The sequence below is a fragment of the Danio rerio genome, chromosome 4, assembly GCF_049306965.1.
Source record: "Danio rerio strain Tuebingen ecotype United States chromosome 4, GRCz12tu, whole genome shotgun sequence".
Classification (NCBI taxonomy): Eukaryota; Metazoa; Chordata; class Actinopteri; order Cypriniformes; family Danionidae; genus Danio; species Danio rerio.
This window is the reverse complement of record NC_133179.1, coordinates 27,044,903-27,069,077: the sequence shown is the minus strand read 5'-3', so window position 1 is coordinate 27,069,077 and position 24,175 is coordinate 27,044,903. Positions and strand designations below refer to the sequence as shown.

Here is a 24,175-nt window from a genome sequence, read left to right as displayed (position 1 = left end):
ATAACAAAGACTGAGGCCAATGATGCGTACAGAAGCGCTTACAAACTGAGCTTTGTCTCTCACTTATTCGCCAGATTACATCCGAGAGGCCAGATTGAGAGGGAAGGCCTTACAAAATTCATTTGCATTGCAGGAAGACGCAGAAAACCAAGCCGTGATGAGGTGATAAAGCCAAGAATATGAAGCCAGACAGCAGCAAAGACTTGGCGGAGCTGAAGACGTGCGTTAAGAGTGATGGAGGTACAAGATCTCTGGATCCCCTATAAAAACCCCTAAGATTTCTCCCGTTGGGCCAGACATATATGTAGGATTCCCGCAATATTAATAACAATAACAAACTCAGCCATTTGCAGAACAGGGAATGAGAGGAGGATTTGATGCACTCGTGAAAATCGGATGCCGCACCGCCGCGCGATGGAAATAACAGGATAACGGGATCCAAGCGGCTTTTTTCTACTGATGGAAGCGGCACCAAAATAAACGGGCCAGTTGCGAGCACGTGTTTTTTTTTTTTTTTTTTTTTTTTTGACTAGTCGGTTTGTGGCTTTTTTTTCTTGCAATACATCGGCGGGATGGTGTCTTTGAGATGCCACAGGAGCAAGTATATTTGGGCCACTCTGGGGGTGCTGGCGTTGTTGTGGCTGTACATCTTCCCCGTATACAGGATACCCAGCGACAAGGAAATGGTGGAGGAGGTTCTGCGGCAAGGACAGACATGGAGCAGGAACCAGACCGCGGTGGAACTGTACAGGTATTTTAGTGCGCAGGCATTTTATCCAGGTGCATATTTCATCAGCGCTTGCTTTCTTATGCTGTCGAAGCCATAACAACCTTGGTATTTTCTACTGTTTGAGTTTTTAAAAATCACGTTCATTCATTCGTGTATTTAATCACTGATGACCCTGTGACGTGGTAACAAATAGTAGTTCATTATATCCATTCGTAATGAGTAAACTGTAATAAGCAATAACATAATCTCGCCCTCGCCAGTGTTGCAGAGTACAGACATCTCCCAAAACCGATTAATGAAACACGCATGCGCGCAGGATTGTTTGAAACGCTATCTGGCCCCGCTCTGAACTCCAGAATGGCTGTTTGTGCCATAATGGTGATGGTTCTACAAAGTGAGCTAAATTATATTATTCGAATAGAACGAAGCGATTTAATTGTAAACACATTCAGTCACTTACTTCCAGCTACTTTAACGCAAAGTAATACCATTGTAACGACACGGTGGAAAAGATTATAGGCCTATTAAAATGCTAGGTTTATGTTATATTACGAATACGTAATGTAGTATTTGCTGTGACCACGACTGCTTTCTGGCATGTATTACCTAATATACACTGAAAACCCTTATAAGTTGACTGAACTAAATTGAGTAAACTCGTTTCCTCAATTTAATTGAGTAATTGAGTCAAAACTTGCATATTTAAGTTTAATTAACTTGCCAGTTTTGTGTACTATACTTTCATAGCCATTTATTAATTTTTTTTTTGTTATGCTGAAAAATTATACCTGAAGCCATTTGTTTTCTGATGTTGATTTTTAGTCACAATGTTTTTCTGAGCAATTGTCAATTTCAGGAAGAAAAAACAATTTTATTTGAAACTTGCACCTTGCATTGAATAAAAATGTGCTTGTTTTCGCAGTCCTTATCTTTTCGAATTATTTTTCATTGCTCATGCGTTTTTTCTTCTTTTTTCTTTTTTTTTTTGCCAGGAAGCTGCTGACAGATTGCTGTAACCCAAAGAGGATGTTTGCGGTTACTAAGGAGAATTCGCCATTAGGCAAAGTCTTGTGGTATGATGGCGAATTCTACCACTATCACACAGTCACCAATGAGACCTACCCCATCTTTGTACAGGTACTGCCTTTCATAGGAGTCAGAATAAGTTCTGAAGCCAAATTCAATGAACTTTTTGTGCCTGTTTGTACCTTTTTAAAAGGTACACACTATGTACTTAAAGGGTCTATATTGGTACCTCAAAAGTACATATTGGTACCTACAAATTTTAAGAGGAACACTTTTGTACTTTTTAGGTACTAATATGTACCCTTGAGGTATTAATATGGACCTTTTAGGCACAAATGTGTACCCTTCGTAAAGGTACCACACAGTGACAGCTTACAAACCTTTATTTACGAGAGTGTAAAATATACAGAATATACAGTACTGTCTTTAATGCCACTAATATTTAGCTGTGTCAGTAGGAGGTTTACATATTCCAACCTTTTTTTTTTTTCATTATTTATAATAATCCATTGCATTTTTGTAAACACAAGTGATGGTGATCTGATATTGTTATGACTAAAAATTGAAATGCTGATTGTTTATATAAAATAGTTAAAGTCCTATGTAGGTTTTTACACTAACCTGAATTCACACAGGTAAATATATATTAGGTTGTTTGCAGAAAAAAATGGAATAAATAAAATAAATAAGAGTGTGGAAGTGTAAAGTGAAGCAGTTGGTCCTGTTTTTTTTCTTCTCTTTTTTCCGCCCCCACTCTCCATGAGGCTTAGCACAGCACAGTTTTCTAAAAATAAACAGGCATGGGAGAGACACCCGCATGGGTCCTGATTGTCCTGTACTGGGCACCATGCCGCCTTTCAGTCGCAGTGTTCCTCCTACACTGTCTCGTTACCCACGCTTATTGCTGGTGGACACACAGACGTGCAACTAAGCGTCTCTACACACTCCCACCTCACTAATTTTATTGTCGACTAATAACTAAATGCTCACAGATTTATTATATAAGCCACAGCATTGATTGGTATAGAAGCTGTAGGAGGAGTTAAACAGGCAGTCATGTAGTAGTAAGTGTTGACCTTCAGTGGAGACAGAGTTTAAACACTATTGCGTAATAAAGTGCCATATTCCACAATCTGTGCTTTTACCTCAAAAAAGATTTTGGTAACACTTTAGAGTTATGGTCCTTTAGTTATGTATTTAAAGTATGAATAATCGTGTAAAGCATTTATTAATCATACTTTAACATTAATGAAGAATTTGTTTTGGCTACAGAAGCTTTCAGTGCACATAAAGTCACAAGTGACACCACAAAATAAATATGAAAAAAAGCTGATAAACATTTAACAGAGATGCAGTTAATCAAAAAGATCTAGATGTTGAACTGTATGTACATATTTGTTATAAATATACATTGTTATTAACTAATGCATTATTAATGCTCACAGTTAATGCACTGGGAGTTAACATGAACTAACAGTGTTTAACTTTAACATTAAAGTTAATGAAGATGAATAAACACAGTAATAAATGTTTTACTTATTTGTTTATGTTCAATACACAAACTAACTAATGCACCATTATTTGAAATTGTTACCAAAATCTCACCGGTATCTACGGGGTCTTAAAAAGTTTTAAAATGTCTTTTAGGCCTTATAAAGACTGAAATATTGTCTCGTAGGTCTAAAATCATTTTAAATGGATCTTAGTGTTCTTTGTTATGTAAAGCTACCCAATCGATCCACCACATATATATATATATATATATATATATATATATATATATATATATATATATATAATATGCATGTATATAACTAGGGTTGACACATTATTTAAAATATGTGGCTAAGAAATAACTAATTATTATAAATAACATAAATTATTATTATTTTTTTTTTTTTTTGATAGGGCAAGTACATTTTTTTTTGCTTCTGGTCCATTAAAAATCTTTAGCATTTAGCCCTATGTAAGTCTAAAATGTAATTCTTCATGGTCTTAAAAAGTCTTAAATTTGACTGTGAAACCAGCAGAAACCCTGTTTCAGAACTCAAAACTTTCTTGTTGTCTTGTTATAGTAGAATAACCTCTTTTATTTCTAAAGGTTAAATACATTTGTAGTTTCTCAGTTCATGGCCCCTTTAAAAAGATTTACATTTAGACATATTATCAAGGACAATCATACTGAATTCCATCATTTATGTTCAGACGGACACGCATGTGGCATACTGACTGTAATTGATTTTGATAGTCATAATTTCTTTGCAGAAATCCCTGTTATGCTTTTTTTGTTGTTGGTGCTGATTTTTTCATGGCTACCAGATGTTATTAGATGCAATCCCACTTTGACGGACGTAAGCATAAGCAACAGTAACTGTTTTTCAAACTAGGTGCCAGACATATGAATGAAACTGTAGGTTTAGAAAAGCCACATAGAATGGGGGAAGAATATAGGTTACACCATGTTATAATATTCCTTGTGACTGCGTAACTAAAACCAGGTGTATGACAACAGCTGCAGCTATAAGGTATATGCAGAAGAATGCAAAAGGACTTTTCATTTATCAGTAACCTAGGTCAAGCTATTCCAGAGAAATGTATGCAGTTACAAAAGCGAAAAGTTTAAGGTCTGTTTTTTTTTGATCACAGACCTCCACTGCCTGATTTATATACAATATAAAGTGGGTCTCAGAATATGCAAGAAGCACTACATTAAATTAAATTTTTCCATCTTTATGTCTTTAAAATTTGAAAATTTATTTTACCCCAATATTTTTAATGGAGTTTCTGCACTAGCCTGCTGATCCTGATGGTCTTTCATCTCGTTTTACACTTGATCAACTGATTTGACTGATTTTACACTTAATTTAACTGATTGTATTTTAATTATATAATAACATCAATGCTTTATAAGCAACCGTATAAAATTGAAAAAAAGTCACAATAACTGTTCCTTGGAGGTTTATCAGTATGGGAAGAAACACTAGCTGTGCATATACCACATTATTTAGTTTATCAACTCTAAAGACAGTGTTGTAACAGAGAAATTCCAAACTTGTTAATCTTTAACCTTACAATCTTTTTTTGCAAGTTTTATATATTTAACTGCTGTTCTTATATAGACCATTTCAATGTGGTTATGTCATGAACAATTCCTGCATGTTATTAAACTATTTCATAACTGTAACAAGAGGCAGTTCAACCAAAACTTAATGTTAAAATAGCTATCATAACATTATCAATATGTGGTTCTTTTTGTATTCTCAGAAGCTATAGAAATAAAAATGTAAATCAGAAAATACTTTGGGACCATTGTTTTTGTTTACATCCTTCAAAATGGTTTATAAAAGAAGGGTAAAAGGAAATATACACATGGCTATACATGCTCTTGGCTTGTAACTATGCCGAAAACTCAAGAAATAAACTCATATAAATCAGGTCACCCTAGTAATGGTGTATCAACACCCTGTTTGAATACTTGTCTTGTTTTGTAGGAAACCAAGGAAAATACTCAACTAATGCAAAAGAAGAATGTCTGATAGTAAGAATTTAATTATATATAGATGAAAATGGGGGGAAGGGATTCAATTAGATCACTAAGGAGTGAGAAAAAGGGTGTTTTAATCTGTTTGTTTTTTTCTCAGAGGTTCACCACTCTGAATCACCTGAATATCAAAGCAACCTTGATTTGAATATCTATTCAACAAAAGAAACAAATGGAAATTTACTGTTTGTTCAATGTCATACCCACTTGTGTAAAACCCACTGTTTTGTGTTGCTAGGATACACCATTGCAGCTTCCTCTAAAGAGGTGTTCTGTTGTGGGTAATGGAGGGGTGCTGAAACATAGTGGCTGTGGAAATGAAATTGACCGAGCTGACTTTATCATGAGGTGAGATTTTTTTTTCATGTTAATGAATTCAATTGTTCAGTAAAGGGCTGGTCAGTTAGGATTACAGGGATCTTTATATGAGCTCTGTGTGATTTTTCTCTTTTCAGGCAGATATTTCTGATATGCAAGAAGAAATAGAAGCTGGGATTTTTGGGGTTCTCAGGTTAGATGTGGGCCAGTGATGGGCAACTGTGGGTAAACGCTGAAGGGCCACTGTCTTGCTAAGTTCAGCTCCATTGTTAATCAAACACTCCTAATATATAGCCTTTGTCTTTAGGATTGATTGATTTGAGATGGAAAAATGTCTCAATTACAGTGACCTCCTTGAACCAGTGTTGACTACCTCATATCATCTTCCTCTGTGCCCTTTTGATTAAGCCTTAGACTCAAGTGTACTTTTTCAGTTTTTGCAGCTTTCGAATTACACTCACTTGCAGATAATGAAAATTGAAACACAAGGACAATGTTCAGCAAGGCTTTTAGGCAACCCAAGCTCATTCTGGAAACGTAGGCCCGCGGACGTTTCTGGAGACCGCTATTTACGTGGCCGGAGGTACGTAAGGCCGCGTTTAGTTATTTTCGAGCGAACACTGCGGGGCGTTGTGACGCCGCTCCACCCCTCCTCTTCCTGGCCTCCGTGTGGAGGGCTTTCCCGATGCAACCAGTTTGTCTGCTTACCTGACGTTACCTGCGTCGACGGAGCGGAGGCCCCGGAGGAGGAGCCGGAGCCGGCCGCGGGGACAACGACCGGGATCGAGTCCGGGGAACAGCAGGTTCCGGAAATCAGGTAAGACGAAAAACGGAATCCGAAAAATAAAAGCGAGAACGCGGCGGGATCCGGAAACGCGGTCAAAATCGAAGACGAGGGCTTTTGCTTTTTTTTTTTTCTGAACGGCTTTTGCGACCCGTCGCTCGGGTTTAGGGAAGGAGGGGGAGGAGGAGGAACAGGAGGGCGGCCAAGTCGGCCGATCCGGCGGCTTTTCGCGCAAGAACGGCGCGCGCTCCCGAGAGGCACCCGAGACACGAAAAAGCGCGCACAGCGGCCTCTCGCGGATCCGCGAAAACAAACACCGCTCGAATACGTACCTCCCGGGACGTAAATCGTGGTCCGCAGAAACGTCCGCGGGGCTACGTTTCCACAATGAGCCCGGGTTGCATTTAGGGTGCTTTTACACCTAGACATTTGTTTCAGAACCTTGCATGTTTCTCCAGTTAGCACGATTCGTTTGGCATATGTGAATCCAGCAATCACGCTCAGATCTGTGCCAAAACAATCTGTTCGAGAACGCCTGAATGAGGTAGTCTCATCTCAAATGAAACTAACTCTGGAGCAGATCGATTGTAGTGAAAAAGCAAAAAGATCTGAACCAGGCTATATCACATTGTATTATAGATATGTATTAAGCATATATATCGCTATATAAAGAGAAAGTATATGAGTTGGGAGGGATGTCATTCCTACTGGTAAATGTGCATTTCATATCAAATACGAAAGTGAAAGCATGTTAACTATTAATGAGAGCTGTTTATACATCAGGAAAATTGACCGATCAGCAGTCTTGGTTTATCTGTTATCTGTATCAACATTCAAAATAAATGCACAGCTTTTAATGTCTTATTGCTCATCGTCATAAATTAAAATAAGAATGCATGACAGATGAACGGGACTTTGCAAAATAAACCATGAAACTCTGATCAATGTGACGAGAGAGTTTACTCGCACATGACTTGCTTTAGCTCTGTTGGTCCGTTTAGAAAATTTGCCATGTGAAAGCAAACCAGATCAAGAGCAAAGTGCAAAATTGTAACAATTTTAATTCATGTTTCGGAAACATAAGAATCAATCCACAGGTGTGAAAGCACCCTCAGTGAAGATTTGCATGTCAAGAAAGGGAGGGCCTAGAACTGAAACTTGAGAAACCCCATGATAAACTCAAACAGCTCTTGTGTCCAGAGAATCCTGAAGAATCTGCCCAAGAAAAAAGACTGAAACCACAGAACAAGTCAGGGTGTATGGACATGATTATATGAGATTTGCATTGTTAAATGCATGAAGACAACAAGAACAGAACATCAGAAATTTACACTTGTCAGCCATTAAGTCACTTGCAGCCAGCAGATGGTCTCAGTCAATTGTTTTATTGCCTGTATGATATTACTGACTAGATTTTGCTGTTACAGAAAAGCATAGTTCAGACTAAGGCTGTGCAATTAATCTAAATCAAATCACAATTGTGATTTAAAACGTTGCGATTAAGCTGAGATTTGAAAAATGTATTATTTAATTTCCCCCGCCCAGAGCAAACGCGTGCATGTTGTCTGTGTGACAGTCTTACTAGATAAATTAAGTGCACACACTTTTGTTCTGCGCAATCAGAATTGAGTAACCAAACTATGTGGAACATAGAAACACAAAAAAAACAAATAAACAGTAAGGAGCGGACGAGTGGGATGATGACGTCTGGTACTTCAGAAGCATTAATAGACGATTTAGTATTAAAGAAAAACATGACATCAGTAATATGGGAATATTTTGGTTTCAAAGTCACAAAAAATGTAAGTTTATTGTTTTGATAACTTAATGTGTATTTTGCATGCATTGACGGATCGCAGTCTGACAGACTGTAATGTAAAATATAGTTTATTATTTTATCTTCATTGGACAGTTATATATAGATGCATTAGTTCCAGAATTTTAAAGCAGTTTACCAATTTAAATGCTTCTTATTGGATATTATGTCATTCGATGTGACTATTGAATGTGAGCTTAGGACCTATTAACTACGGTTTGCTTTAAGAACATGTTAACAAATTTATTCACAAAATAGCTAGTAGTTACAAAGCCCCTAGTGTGGACTTTACCTTCCAGTTTAAGAAAAAACTTACAAAAAGCTGGTGCAAATGACTCATGTCAAAACACACTTCCTCTCTAAAGGTAGGTGCCTTTTAATGCAGTGACCAAAGAGGGTGTAAAAAAATTTATCTAAATGTAGGATAGGAGATATACACTTCCGTCTCACACCTATTTTTGCCTTTTTACCACAGTACTACAGCTGTACATTTAACATCATGATATTTTATATTGCATCTTGGATAATTATTTTGTTTTTAAAAAATACAAGCTACAGAAAGACTTTTATCAGCCATATTAGTTTGCTGAGTGTTCTGTATTTTTATAATTATTATAATTTTGTTTGTGTTATATGCTACACTATGTGCCTAATTGAGTTTAAATTGTTTACAGAAAGGTAAGGTCATTTTATTTGTGCTTACTGTTTGGTCTAGAAAAAAACGAGTAAGTTATTTATATCTTTTCAGTTCCCTATTTAACTCTCACTGCATTTTAGCAGTAAAAAGCTACGATACAAATTATTGCGCTAAAGCTTGACTACAAAATCAAATCGAAATCGAAAATTTTCTGTCAAAAAAATCACAGTTAGATATTTTCCTCAAATCGCACAGCCCTAGTTTACACTAAATGCCTAGGGAGGGACACAAAAACAAGGAGAGAGTCTGTAATATTTTTGACTGCTGTCGTCAAATAGTGTTGACTATTTTGTTTTGAGCAGTGGGGCAATCTGAGCCTACTTATTATGCAGGGAAAGTTGCAAGTCATGAGAGATGTGATGATGACAGGAGCGAGAGCACTGGAGTCTCATGAAGAAGAACAGAATAGATCTGGTCTAGGGGATGGGGGAAGGGAAAATAAGAATAGATGAATTCCTGCAGGCGGTGGCTGGTTGTGGGTGTGTGGTATAGAAAAATGGTCGCTGATTGATTCTGTGAGGTGTAATAGTGGTGAGACAGAGAGAAGGAAGAGGACAGGGATTTATAATTAAGTGGTAGAGCTAGGGGTATAACAGTTCATGCCTCTGTTTTGAAGTTGTGTTTTCTGGAACCAGTAGTAAAAAAGAATAAACAATAGTATTAATGCTTTTTCTGTTGTCGTTCTCTATACAAAGATCAGTCATGGCACATTGAAAAGTTCAAAACAGCATTTATTCATAGATAACTACATTAGATGTCGCCTGCACTATTGGTGTCTATTGGAAGGAATGCGTCAATAGAACAGCCGTTTTAGTACAGGGTAGCACTCCTTTAAAATGAATGTGGGACCAAGGTAGTGGAGAACTGACCATCCAGAGATAGAGATATGTAAGCATTTAAGCATACATGTTTGATCATTCACCCACCGCACAATGTTCTCCGAGTGCAAATACAGACGAGTGATCCGCTTGATGAATCAACTGATCTTAGTGGCTTTGAAACAATTCATTGTACGTACATTTGTGTTTGCAACCAGTGAAGAATTGTGAACTGATCACCTTCACGGCCAATCACAGTCATTTCTGTTGAGCACTGGTGAACACTATGGCAAATCAGTGGTTTATGAACGCACTTAGCGGCTCTTATATGTTAGCGGGAAATTGACTTTTTTAAAACTTCAGTATTGGGACAACACTATTACAGACAGTGCTACAGAGGACTGCATTGTTTTATCACTCACCGGGTTACATATAGTACACTGTTAACCCTTACTGTAGATTATGCAGTAAATAACTGTAAAATAGCCAGTGTTTTGCTGTATTAAAAGGAAACAGTATTTTACTGTAAAAGGAGCAGGATTTGTATGAAATTTTGTAGTGCAAAGAATAAATTACAGTAATTTACTTTATGTACCCATTACAGATAGTTACTGTGATAATAAATGGTAAATTACTGCTCAACCATTATTACCCCATGTACTGCTTTATGTTGCTATATATATATATATATATATATATATATATATATATATATATATATATATATATATATATATATATATATATATATATACTGTTCAGTTTTGGTATGTGTATGGTCAGTATGGAGGAGAAAGTGAGACAATGCATTGATGATAAGCTAAATTTCTCTGCAGCCATCTCTGTTTTCTCTTTGGTTCCTTTTATGTTTTTAACATTGAGTATCAGGAGTCAACCAATGTCAATGTCACAGAGCTAATTAAAAGGTAAAGATATCGACGAGATGCATTTAAAGGCAAAAATATTCACACAGAGCAACCAAATTATCACAATCATTTTTATAACTTTGTTTACTATTCTATAATTAATTTAATTTGCCTAGTTTAGCCAATAGTTAAGCTTTTAAATTGCACTTTAAGCTGAATATTAGCATTTTGCTAATTAACTAGTAAAAATGTGTTATTTAAAAAATATGTTAAACAGCACGTACAAACATTTTCGCAGAGACTCAATGAATTTGTTTGGAAAACTTCAAATGAAGTTGGTAAAAATGGCATTAACAGTATAGTATAAAGACTTTCCTAAATAAATGTATTAATCAGGTTATTTGTTTTTTATTATTATTATTACTACAGGTTTGGAACAACATGAGGATCAGAATATTTATTTATTTTTTATTTTTTTGCTTTGGATGACGTTTGTATATTGTTTGTATATTATTGTTTTTATTCAATGATATGTGCATGATTGTGATAAATGTAGGCAATTCCTTTGAAAATATGCTATGTACCAAGGATGTCAAACTCCTGGAGGGCTGCAGCCCAGCAGAATTTAGTTCCAGCCCTTCGTCAACACACTACCTTTAGATTTAGTTTGATCAGGTGTGTTTAATTAGTATAACTGCACTGTTACTCTGTAGATTGTGCAGTAAATAACTGCAAAATAGCCAGTGTTTTGCTGTAATAAAAGAAAACATTTATTATTTATTAACACATTATTTTACTGTTAAAGGAGTAGACTTTGTATGAAATTGTGTAGTGCAAAGAATTAATTCCAATAAATTCTCTGATGGTTTATGTTGCTATTTATATAGACGTGCATTTTAAAGGCAGAAAATAATGATTTAGGCATCACCATACACTCCCACAGGCTGTCTGTCTTATTCTAAACACAAAGGTGTTAGAAATAGTTTTCAGAAAATGCTGGCCCTTTAAGGGAGCCAGGTGTTTGATTTGTTTACTGCTGAGTGTGCTCTATTCTCTGTCCATCAATTCAGATGTAGAGTCTGATATGTTTTAGGCTTTAAATAAGAATCTATAATGAGTAAGTAAAATGTGTTCAAATGTTTTTGAGGGTTTCTAAAATAAGGCTGTGTTTTAAGTTATATTGTTGTTATCTTGAACTGTGTACTTGAAAGCTACATTGTTAGCTAGTTAGCCTCTCCTCATATAACTTCTTACATTACTTTTGTTTAAGTATTTATTGGATATTGCATACTGCCATAATGTACAGATGCTAACAGTTGTATGTATCTTTCTGGCAACTAAGCCAAAATTAAATTCCTTCATCTCAGTAAGGTAACATTTGCACATCATCACAGGGAATCACAAAAACATGATACACATAGCCATCCACACACAAAAGCTCCACTGTCCGGTCCCAGGTTGTGAGTTTGTTGCTAAGTATTTTTCAGAGCAGTGTTTCCACCTATGAGTTTATATTAGAAACAATAATAAAGTTTGTTGTCATGAGATATTTATAACAATAAAAGATTGGATCCTTTGGTTTTTCTGTGTTGCCAACTTTATTTTTTATAATTACTTACTAAAATTTTTATTGAGATTTAACACAGTTTTTAATTATTTAAAACTTTAAACTTTAAAATAATTATGTTGTGTTTTTTGCTGTTCATTTGCTGATCTACCTTCCTGCAGATTTTAGTTGCTATTCATTTCAAACACACCTAAACCAATTAATTAGGACCTGAACACCACTTGATAATTACAGGCAGGTGTGTTTGATATGGGTAGCAACTGAAATCTGCAGGAAGGTAGATATCCAGGAACAGGATTGAGCACCACTGCTGTATACCATGGGGGTCAAACTCCAAGTTCCTGGAGAACTGCAGGGCAGCAGAGTTTAGTACCCACCCTGCTTCAACATTACCTGTAGATTTCTAACAAGCCTTAATTAGTTTGATCAGGTGTGTTTAATTAGAGTTACAGCTTAAAGTCCCTGTCACACTGCACTTTTCTTCCTATAGACTTCCATTCATACGCATGTGAGTACTGCAGACCTGGAATGATAGCTCATGCGACAAATTTCATAATTTGCAGCATTGGAAAGTTCAAGCTTGGAGAACGCTGACATCCGAAATCACATCATGTGATTGCTTGATACCAATCAAAGATCAGAACATGACCTCTCTGGCTTGCTTTTTCAATCTCTAATTATTTTGTTTTATTCCACTACTCGCTTTGTTTAATTCCACTTCGCAGTGCAGTATGACAGAATTTTGCTTGCTCAAATGTTAGTGTGACAGACCTGCAGACCTGTAATATGCAAGACAATATTTATATCTGCTGATTTCTTAATTTTGTTATACTTTTTCTGTTATTTATTTGTTTGGTGCCAAAACAATAAAATAAATTTGTCTGAAAAATGTTATGCCTTCTATTTTTAAACAACAGCTAAGAATACTGATTAATTTTAGTAACACTACAATAACTATATATGACATAATATTAATGTGTATGCAGTATAATGCTGTGATTTGTAACACTACAATACAGTAATTAACTGTACACAGTTTCCAGTTAGTTACCACTGCTGCTCTATTACAGTAATTAACTGGCAACACTGTTGCCAGCTACTCCCTGTATCGGTTTAGTTACAGTAAATAACTGGCAACACTGTTGCCAGCCACTCACTGTAATGGTTCAGTTACAGTAAATAACTGGCAACACTGTTGCCAGCCACTCACTGTAATGGTTCAGTTACAGTAATTAACTGGCAACACTGTTGCCAGTTACTTACTGTAACCAAACTTTTACAGTGAGTGGCTGGCAACAGTGTTGCCAGTGTTCTACTGTAAAAAACCCTGGTAAGGTCTAACAGTGTAGGCTGAAGCAGGGAAGCCCCCACGGTGTTTACCTGGTGTCATAAACTGGAGCCTAGGAGGACATTTAAGCATTTTATTTTTATATAGATTATGATTTTTTTTATGCCTAATAAGCTTTTAATTGCTTAAATTAAACTGAACTGAAAGATATTAAAGTGACGCTGCTGTGTTTTCAGTGCTGATCCTATACTTTTAGGTTTCTCCCCACTACAGCCTTGCTTTCATTCTTTAAAATGACGGCCTTGTGAAATAAACGTATAGAATACACAAGACATATCACTCGTATAGCTTTGAATTGGGAAAAGTGAAACAGTCAATATGGTGAATAAAGCCCCGCCTTCTAGTACTGAAGCCAATCAGGGAACGTTAGACCAAGGATTCTCCAGAGGAGGGGCTCATACTAGATGTGAATTTCTGCAGATTTTTTGTGACTCAAACGTTTAGAAATGAAAAAAAGAGACAGTTGTTGTTTTATTCTATTGTCGTTTCCTAATATAAAAATTAATCGTAAGCTTTTCAAGCTATTTTGGAGAATTTAATGTTTCCCCATTCAAACAGAATGCTAGAGCATATTGCCCAAGCGGTGTATTAAAGATGGCCACCAAGTGAAAGGACTTGCCTTAAAGGGACTTTGGTAATTAGACAAATTGTGTGCTATATATCATTTTGTGAATATTCAATTATGTGTTCTTTACAAAAACTCTATTTTGTGTATTACATACTGTACCAAAAAATCCCCTTAAAATCCCTGTACCATTATGTTTCTTGTAGCAATATGTGTATTGTTACACTCCCTACTAAAGTACAATCCACGTACGGAAGTTGGTCCTCTAGAGGGCCACAGCTCTGCACAGTTAAGCTTTAACCCTAATTAAACTAATTGAGTCCTTCAGGTTGTTTTAAACCTCCAGGTACTGTAAGTGTATTGAAGCAGGATTAACTAAACTGTGCAGTGCTGCGTTGTTTGACACCTCTGTTCTAAAAGCAAGTTGTTTAAGTGGAACAAATAAATCCCAGAACTATTGTTAATCTTTTTGATGCGTCGTTAACAAGAATGCTATCTCATTAACAATCATCTGACAGTCCTCACTCTTTTTTTTTCTAGATGTAACCTTCCTCCTCTGTCTAAAGATTATACTGATGATGTTGGTACCAAAACACACCTGGTGAGCGCGAATCCAAGTATTATAGAAAAGAGGTAGGTGTCTTTTCACTTTTTTGTTGTTGTTGGGAGTTTTTATGATAGATTTACTCATTCGCTTTATTTAAATCACAATACCAACATTTCAGCAGTAGTACCCAAAGTCACTGGAAACAATGATTAGGGATACATTTGCATGACACAGCATTTTATTACTTTGACTTTAAATGCCTTTTAGTCATTCTCTCACAGATCAGTGTTTTAGGATTCTGAAAATGCAATCTTGGATTTCAGAATGCATGTTTTGGTGCTTTGTTTTTTAATCCTACCCTTTAAATTCCAAAATTTTCAGTTTTATAGGGTTCTTTTACAGCATCGATAATGAAGATTTGTAGATTTAGTTTAACAACAAAACAGAAGAAAAAAGCGTTATTCCGCCAAGCCTTTTTTACTGCGGTGAAGTTTCCATATTCACTTTGGTTCATTTTTGAACAATGACAACCTGTGACGCGGCCCCTTACCAACTAAAGACATGATCTTGCAGGTCTCTTTCATTCGCAATTTCATGAGGCTTGGCTTTGGACTAAGGGGAGGGATTGTATTTAAAAGATACTATGCTAACTGGTTAGCGTTTAGGCAGATCACCTACTGTACTTTTAAGCTACTATTAGAGTAGATAATTCTAGTTTAATAGTAAATAGTTTTTAATTGTGTCATTTGAGTATTTAGACATTCTTTAGACATTCCATTTGAAATCTGTTTATTTATCTTTTCAGTGTGTTAGTGCAACATCAGATTAATCTTATTGACTTATTTTCTTTTTATTTATTACTTTGTCCTTCTGCAATACTCTAGTTTCTTTCTAACTCCTGTACCATGTTTGTATGGATTATTGCTTTCCATTCCAACATTTCTATGTCTCTTTCATATTGGTTTACATCATAATGTATTCTGTTGTATCCTGTGTGAAACAGCTGGAAACTGTTTGTGGTTTCTGTGGTTGTTAGCTGTGTGAATTATGACAGGGTATTTTGATTTAGGTTTAGTCTTAATCTTTTGATCACATTTTAGTCTTCTTTGTCATTTTAGTTTTTGTCTAGTGTTAGTCGACTAAATTTTATAAGATTTTAGCCAACTAAATCTACTCTAGATTTAGTTGACTAAAATATGATTGATTTATTTAAGTGTAATTTAAATAAAATATTGTATTATTATTATTATTATTGTTTATTTTATTTGGCCAGGAGATCACATTGAGACTGTTCTGTCTCTTCTTCCAGTAAGACCTAGTCAAGACGGCAGCACAAAAAGATCACAGAAAACAATACCACAAAATAACAAAATCACCATTCGTGAAAAAATATTATAGGTATCCTTTAAGACCTTATACAGAAGATGTTTAAAGGTACTCAGAGTTGGATGTATGTCAAGATTAAGCAGATTTTGTAGATTACAAGCCTTAGGAGCATAATAGGAAAAAAGCATATTTGCCAAGTTTTGACAATACCCTTGGGACTGTTAACCAAACACAAGAACCAAATCTAGTGAAGCTAGGCCTACTAAATCTAGTAAATACATCTGCATTTATTTATACAAAATATTATAACTTAAAATTAAATAAATCACAGTCATTGAAATAAACATGCCATATAACTTTTTTCATAGAAGACCAGAGCTAAATATGCATTGTTTATTTATATCATAAGTACTATGTCAGATTATATGTCAGCAATCAATCCACATGTAAGAACAGTCAGTTAATGAAATGCAGGATTTTGCAATTATTTTACAAACTCTTTATTTCAACATGGAAAACTCCTAGTCTTTTTAACCAATTTGTTGAACAGTTTCAAGACATTAAATTAAATTTGAAAGGACTTAAAATAGTTTAAGTCTACTTTGCAATGTTAGTCTATAACAGGCTTTAAGGCTGTCATTGGTATTACAGTACATGGTGGTCAGCTGTATAGCACTGATTAAATAAGGAGAGTAATGACATTTGACTGACAAATGATAATGTCTTGTTTTGTAAAATGTGCACTCAGTCCCATGGGTCTGTTTACTTGCAAAGAAGAATTCAAAAGTGACTGTACATAAAAAATAAAAGTGCGCTTCACTTCAAGGGCCTTTTATTTTTCATGGATGTTGAATGCGACTCCCTGATACAAGCACATTATAGCGCTAATAGTAAATAATCACATCGTTAAATGACGTCCTGTAGGTACTTAGGAAGCAGTTTTTGTGTTGTGGTATACTGTAAATGGCTGCTGTCATTGCAGATGCAGTCAGAAAATGTAAACCTAATGCGAGTTAGCTCAGGGATTGATAAACTTTAGCTGCAGCTAAAATGAAACACATTAGAAAACAGCTCCTCATGAAAATCAATACCATGGTCATGATGATTTAAGACATACTGGTTTAAATTAAGGAAAGCAACAAAAAATATTAGCATGTCAATAACTTTTAATGTACAATCTAACAGAGTCAATAAGGTCAGCAAGAGGCTATACTATTTCAGTTAAGCAAAATCACACACTTAGGTAAATAATAAATATTGAGTTTACCTTTGTGAGAATTTCGTGAGGAATTCCTGTCATGATGATGTCACTTTAGATTTCTTTATATTAGCTACCTTTCCTCCCAACTCTGTTTGCACATGGTATTTTTTTGTCTTGACATAAGAATCTTCTGTTCTTTTTATCTCAACTGCTGCCATTTCATTGTAATCGCATCCCGCATCTACTATGAATCAGTTACTTCACGCATCACACACCAATTCCGATTAGATATATATTTTTTAAAAACATCCCTCACTCACATTTTAGTTTTGTTTTTAATACTCAATAAATGTCAGGTTTTTTATTATAGTTATCGTCATCAACATTTGTTTTAGTCTTGTTTACTTAGAAACTTGTTTGTCACAAAAATGATGACATTTTTTTGTGAATCAAATTGTTAGCTTGCAACCGAACCAGAAAAAAACCATGATAGAATAGTCAGAAAAGAACACGGTACCCTCAGGGCAGAGTTACTTATGTCTTACTCTTGAGGGATGGATATTGACCTTAAGTGGATTATCCCTTTATCGCCTGCATTAGCTCTCAGGAGATTTCTCACGTGAGATCTCTCAAAAAAATGATGTAATATGCCTGTGCTCTGTAATGCAATGATTTGTTGACTCAGCTCGACTTAATTCTCTAAGTTTTGTCGGTGCAATATCCTAGTGGTAGCGCGTCGACATGGTGCAGTAGCACGTCAGGGTATCCCATGTTTGAATCCCGGCCCGAGGACATTTCCCAACCCTACCTCTCTCTCTCTCTCTCCAACTTCACTTCCTGTCTAAATACTGTCCTATCTAATAAAGGCAAAAGGGCCAAAAATAAATCTAAAAAAAAAATTCTCTAAGTTTTTCAACCTAAAATGTTTATGTGATCAAGTTAAATGAACCCTAACTAACTATTTTAAATGTAAAAATTGCTACATTGCGGGTGATCCTAACAGTTATCAAGTTAGCAGAACTTTGTTCGTTGAAATATTATAACTTACGTATAAGTAAATTTAGGAAACAGAACAGACAATGAAATACATTAAACATTTTATTTAAAGATTTTACCTTTAATTTAGCAATTACACACAATTTAATTACAATATAATTGTCTTTACAAAGAAATCTTTTACAAAGACATTTTCCTTGCACAACAATTGTCCTTACAAACTAATTAAAGTCAAATTAATCTTAGGTGGAAAAAAATACAGCAAAACTCTAAAATACACATCTAACACAGGTGTTTATACTTAATTAGCAAGAAAAAAATGTGGGATCAAACAAGTTACTGTTGACTAACCATTGCTTTGCTCTTTTTATCAGCTTTCAGAACCTACTTTGGTCCCGCAAATCTTTCGTAGAGAGCATGAAGGCCTATGGTTCCAGCTACATCTACATACCAGCGTTCTCTATGAAGCCTGGCACTGACCCGTCATTACGAGCATACCACGCACTCGCAGACTCCTCCTCCAATCAGACTGTCCTCTTTGCTAACCCAGATTTCCTTAAAAACGTTGGCATATTCTGGAAAAACCATGGCGTTCATGGCAAGCGATTATCCACAGGGTTATTCTTAGTGAGCCTAGCCCTTGGCTTATGTGAAGAGGTGACAGCTTATGGTTTTTGGCCATTTTCAGTGGGCCTAGATGAGCGACCTGTCAGCCACCACTACTATGACAACATTCTACCATCCTCAAGATTTCATGCCATGCCTGAGGAGTTTCTTCAACTCTGGCATTTGCATAAAAGCGGTACATTGCGGATGCGGGTTGGCAGTTGTGCAAAAGAGCGGATGGAGTTAAAGAGGGAAAAATAAATAGGGTAACCCCAACAACAAAAATAGCCATCCTGCAACAGGCATGAGAATACTTTAGGTTGTGAGGTGATACTCAACCCCCAAGGTTTTGGTGTCTAGTTCTTTTGGTGTCTATATGCTTGAACCACAACTGCTACCAACACACCCTTTCTTCTGTTTGCCAAGGGACTGTTGTAAAGACTTGCATGTGTTCCCAACCTCATGTATGCACTCAGTGGAAGCTTGTTCTGTCCTTTTATTGAAGATGTGGGGGCTCAGGTGTCATGTGACAAATTTAAACGTCAGTTGATTGAAGGAGGGGCTGCTTTAAATCATGTCTTAATAACTATAAATGGGAAACCAAAGCAATTTAGCTTTGGTCATTTTGAATATTTTTTGTGTTTTTAGTTAGTTTAATCCTGAGATGGGCATTGAATGTAAACATTACAAGAAGGAAAAAAAGGCCTGTTTTATGAGTTTGATGCTGGTTTAAAGTGAAGGCTGTGGTTCATGGATTATTGTTTGCTTTTTTACTTTTAACATTTGATGAATTGGTGTATCTACTAAAAATGCCTTGTGGTTCTGGATCTGTCATGAAACATATCCCAGATATGACTTTATCGTGCTAGGAGTGGGACAGTCATACACTGAGAAAGTGTATTTAATTTTGAGGCATACATTTCATAGAGAAGAGTGAAGTTTGTGTGCCAATGGAAAATGTGTTATATCTTCTGGGAGACTCCATTTTAATTCGTATTTGTGTTATTGGTATGTGTTTGAAAATGAGTGGTTTGTGGGAAGGAGCCCTTCTGATGTTTTTGAAGAGGCACCAATCGTAGAGTAAACATTTTTTGCCTGGTTAAGGTGCTGGACACCTTGTCCTTGACATGTAAATAATCAATCATCAAATTTGTTACTGTTTCCACAAGAATCATGGTTTCTCTGAATGTAATGGCAGCCGTTTTGATAGGCTGCCAAGTAACTTGTTTTTTTTGACTTGTTATGTGTTTATTTATTATTATTTTTTAATTCAACTGCACACAGGGAACTTGGTTGAAATCGTGTAGGTGCTAGCTGTACACATGCACTGTAGTTTAGATGTAATAAACCATTACTGACTAAGTTTTAATAGGTACAGTTGGTAGGAAAGGTGCACTATAATGATGATTAACGTCAGTACTTAAAGGGATAGTTCACACAAAAATTAATATGAAGTTTATTGACATTTTTTTAGCTAGTATGTTTTGAGTAAAACTAATTGTATAAGCTGTTTTGTGCATTAAAGTAAACATTGGCAAGACCTACTGTTGATGGTTGATAGAAAACTTAACCAGGTCACATTTCACCTCAGTTACATTGTTATAATTGCACAACTTACAAGAAATATTGCTGCATAAATGTTAAATGCTTTTTTTGTTTTGTTCTGTTATTTTTCTTTTTACATTTTGGGGTGAACTATGACCCAGGTGATCTTAGCTGTAATTGTGTGGACTCATTTGATTATCTTCAGAAAATACTATTACCATATTTTCACACTTTAAGCCAATGAGTGCCTTTATCAGTATTAAAAAAGGCTATGGACAACTTTATCATGAACCAGTTTTTTATCCCCAAAACGCCAACGTAACCTCACAGAATTAAGTATTTTCAAACCAACACTGATGTGCAACCCTACAGAAAGACTTTCATTTATTTTGATTTACGATGTGAAATTAAAATCCTTGATGGGAGTTTCAAAAAAGCATGCGGTTGTAGAAGGACCAATGTACATTACTGTCATTTTTTTAACATTGCTTAATTGCCAGAAGACCACATCTTTAGCGTAGATTAAAGATCTGATCTTTCTTTTTTTGCACTTTTTTTGTGCTGTTCAGTATTGTGGATGAGTGAGGTTGTAATTTGTGTAAGTAGGCATGCACGACTGTGATATATAATTGTTTTTTAAACAGATTTTTGAGCAAAAACTCATTAACTATTATGTATTTTATGTTTTGCCCTTTGAGCCATATGAGGGTGTGTGCCCTACTGAAACTGAGCTTACCTCAATTGTACTAGTCACTGTTAAAATCATTGACAAAGCTCACAGGAGCTTGGATTTTAGGTATTTAAGTATGTTTTAGTCCACTCTGCTGCAATTGTGTCCTATCATGTCAATCTTCTAGGCTCAAGCAGTTGGTTGATGGTGTTTGTACTTGAGCATGTCAAAATCCTCTAACAGGAACGAGTTTGAGCATTTTTTACATGCCACATGGGTTATGTCAATAAGTTGAAAGAAAAAATTGTCAGAAATAAACAAAACACTGCTTTTAAACAATAAAGACATTCTGTCGAGTCTTTTTTTGCAACGTGTGAATTGTATTTGAATTAAAGGAGTAGTTTGATTCTGGAGCTGCATGGTGGCACAGTGGGTAGCACGTTCGCCTTACAGCAAGAAGGTCTCTGGTTCGAGCTTCGGCTAGGTCATAGTATTTGAAATATGCTTATTTTAGTAAACTTTACTTCACTACATTTCCTAATGTATTTTTCACAGATTTTAACCTGTGATAGTGGTGTTTAATTCATAAAAAAGCTGAATTAATTTTTTTTTTGTATTAACATGTATTAACAATTTTTATAACATTTTAACTGCAGCTTAACATGGATGAAGTTTTAGTAAATTGAAAGTGCTTTATTCCTGGTTTCACAAATATTGGACAGCTTAGTCCAGTTCAGTTTAATGTAAATGTCACTGCTGAAAGCCAAAACACTGAAAAGCAAATCCAACGATGCACCACAAGGAAAAAACCTATATAAACATATATGTTTAATATAGGTTTTGATAAAGGTTTAATATAGGTTTGATTTAGGTTCGTATATGTTTATACAAGTCCCAAACCATGTAAGCCAGTGGTGAGGAACAAACTTTACCAACTGACAAAAGTGAAGGGAAAAAAACCTTGAAAAAAACAGACTCAGCTGAGCATGACTAGTTCTCCTCCGGTCAAAGTTCTTGTGTACAGCTGCTGTCTAGGTGCCATAGGCTTGAGAATGATAGGCTTGCACCATATGCCACGGAATCCTGTTGTAGGCACAGAAAGTTTAGCTTGCAATGAGTCAAGTGAGGCCAGGACTGGGACTGTATTTTTGCCTGGGAAAGTTACTGAACTTCAGGCCACCTGAGCGATTGGCAAGTAAAGAACCAGGAGAGGGGGTGGACTTGGGGGTTGCAGAGATCAGTAAGTGAAGAGCGGGGTTATTCTTTCAAAAAAAAAAAAAAAGGAAATTGCGGTGTGACTAGAGCTTTACTTATTTATTTATGTTTCAGTTCTCAGAACCGCATCCTGTCGTGCAATTCATGTGAGCTCTGTGCAAAAAGGTGCACATACACATTTACTTATCTTGTATTCAAAAACAGCTGCACTGGCAAAATTTTATGAGACTTCTCAAGTAAAATTCCCTGCATTTAAGACAAGTAGCTCTACTCAAATTACATTTTTGACATCTGGAAAAGAATATTTAATAATATTAATATTTAATATTTTCAAAGTACACATTTTAGCAGGCCAAAGAATGTAGGCACTGCATTGTGGCATTACAATCTAAAGAAAGGTCTACATTTTTTTATCAATTTTCAAATTGCACTTTTTCATTGGCAAATTACTGTAAGAAGTAAATCTGAGTTTTATCTGAGGCTACATTTACATTACAATATAGCTAAAATCCGAAATGTTTTTCCCTTATGTTTTAAAAAATGTTTCATTTTTTATTACAATGTTTTTTTTTTATAAAAAAAAAAAAAACTGTTTACAAAAATTTATTTTCAACCTAAAAGACTATTACATATGCCAGGCGAGTATTTGGCACAGTAAACAAGGAAGTAATGTGACTGTACAGTAGACTTTGCCGTGTGTGTAAGATGCATCTCCACTGTTGTTTGTAAAGTGAAAAAAAATTAACATTTTAGCGTTATCAAACACTGCAACAGCAACGCTACTATGTAGTCTGCCCTTGTGTATTTGTTCATGTTTGCCTTTTACACCTTCCTCAATACATACCATGTATGCACACAATGTCATATTTTTTAAAAGAGTAATGTTTTTGGGGTGTTTACACATACATGACAAGGGTGGTTTTTTCAAAAGGTTCCACTTTGTAAACCATTTTCATATTTATGCATTGTCTGTCCCAAAAATGTTGAGTTAACGAACCGGCTAAATGCATAATAGGATAACATTTTGGACTGAAAATGTATAAACAGCGCCTTTTAGCATTTATTATTTCAGGTTAGACTCCTGCTTCATTAAAGAAAAGATTATGAATCAGGCTTAGTTCCAAAACAGAGCCTGTCTATAACTTATACCGAGACCCTCAACGTGAAAACAAATACTGATCAGTTACTGAATGTAAGAGAATTTAAGCCTTAAGCGGTGGTCATAGTAGTCAAATGTCTGCAATATTTTGTGAAAATTTCATTCTCTTTAGCCAATAAGTAGAAAATTATTAGGTACAGGTCAAATAGAAGTCACTTTCAAACTAAGCAACTTTTATTGCATTCATAGTCCATAAATCCACCTCCATATTACAATCATGACTGCCATCTTAAGTGTGTTCATGTCTCCTGCACTACTATCTCACTTCTAAGCTCCCTCTGGAGGGTTAACCTTTTGAGGGGATTGTGAGCCCTACAGAATGAAAATTTTGCTAAATCTGACACAGAAACGTGTAGATTCCTGTTGAAATGCAAAAGTGAACTGCAATAGTGACTGCCCCCCTATTAAAGTCTTTGCAACTGTTATAGTCTTTGCAAACACTTATTTGTTTCTAATTTGTGCAACAAAAGAGAATAATTTAAACTTGTGCGCTGGAGTTACCTAAATGTTTGGTCTTGATTCCAGTCCAAATATTTAAAAATTCTTAGATATTTGGACTCAGAATGAACATAGAATTCAGAATCATTTACTGGGCAAGCAAAACATAGTGTCTTGTTTTCAGAAATAATATGTAAAAATTAAGGGATTTTTATTTGAAACAAGCAAAATAATCCGCCAATGGGGTAAGCAAAATAATATTGTTTTTCATCTTGGGTGACATAATATTATTTTTCCTCACCCCATTTGGCAGATTATTTTGCTTGTTTTAAGGAAAATACTCATTTCATTTCAGCATATCATTTCTTAAAACAAGACAATATGTTTTGCTTGTCT

General features: G+C 35.5%; 1 protein-coding gene across 2 annotated transcripts; it reads left to right on the top strand.

The window, feature by feature from the left end:
* The first annotated feature begins 202 nt into the window (after positions 1-202).
* Positions 203-21,310, top strand: st8sia1 (ST8 alpha-N-acetyl-neuraminide alpha-2,8-sialyltransferase 1). 2 transcript variants are annotated; one of them, NM_001327841.1, is given in 5 exon segments: positions 203-751; positions 1,723-1,867; positions 5,536-5,645; positions 14,617-14,709; positions 18,521-21,310. In NM_001327841.1, coding segments are annotated over 5 exon segments (1,020 nt in total). In that variant the 5' UTR covers positions 203-572; the 3' UTR covers positions 19,014-21,310.
* Positions 21,311-24,175: the final 2,865 nt, after the last annotated feature.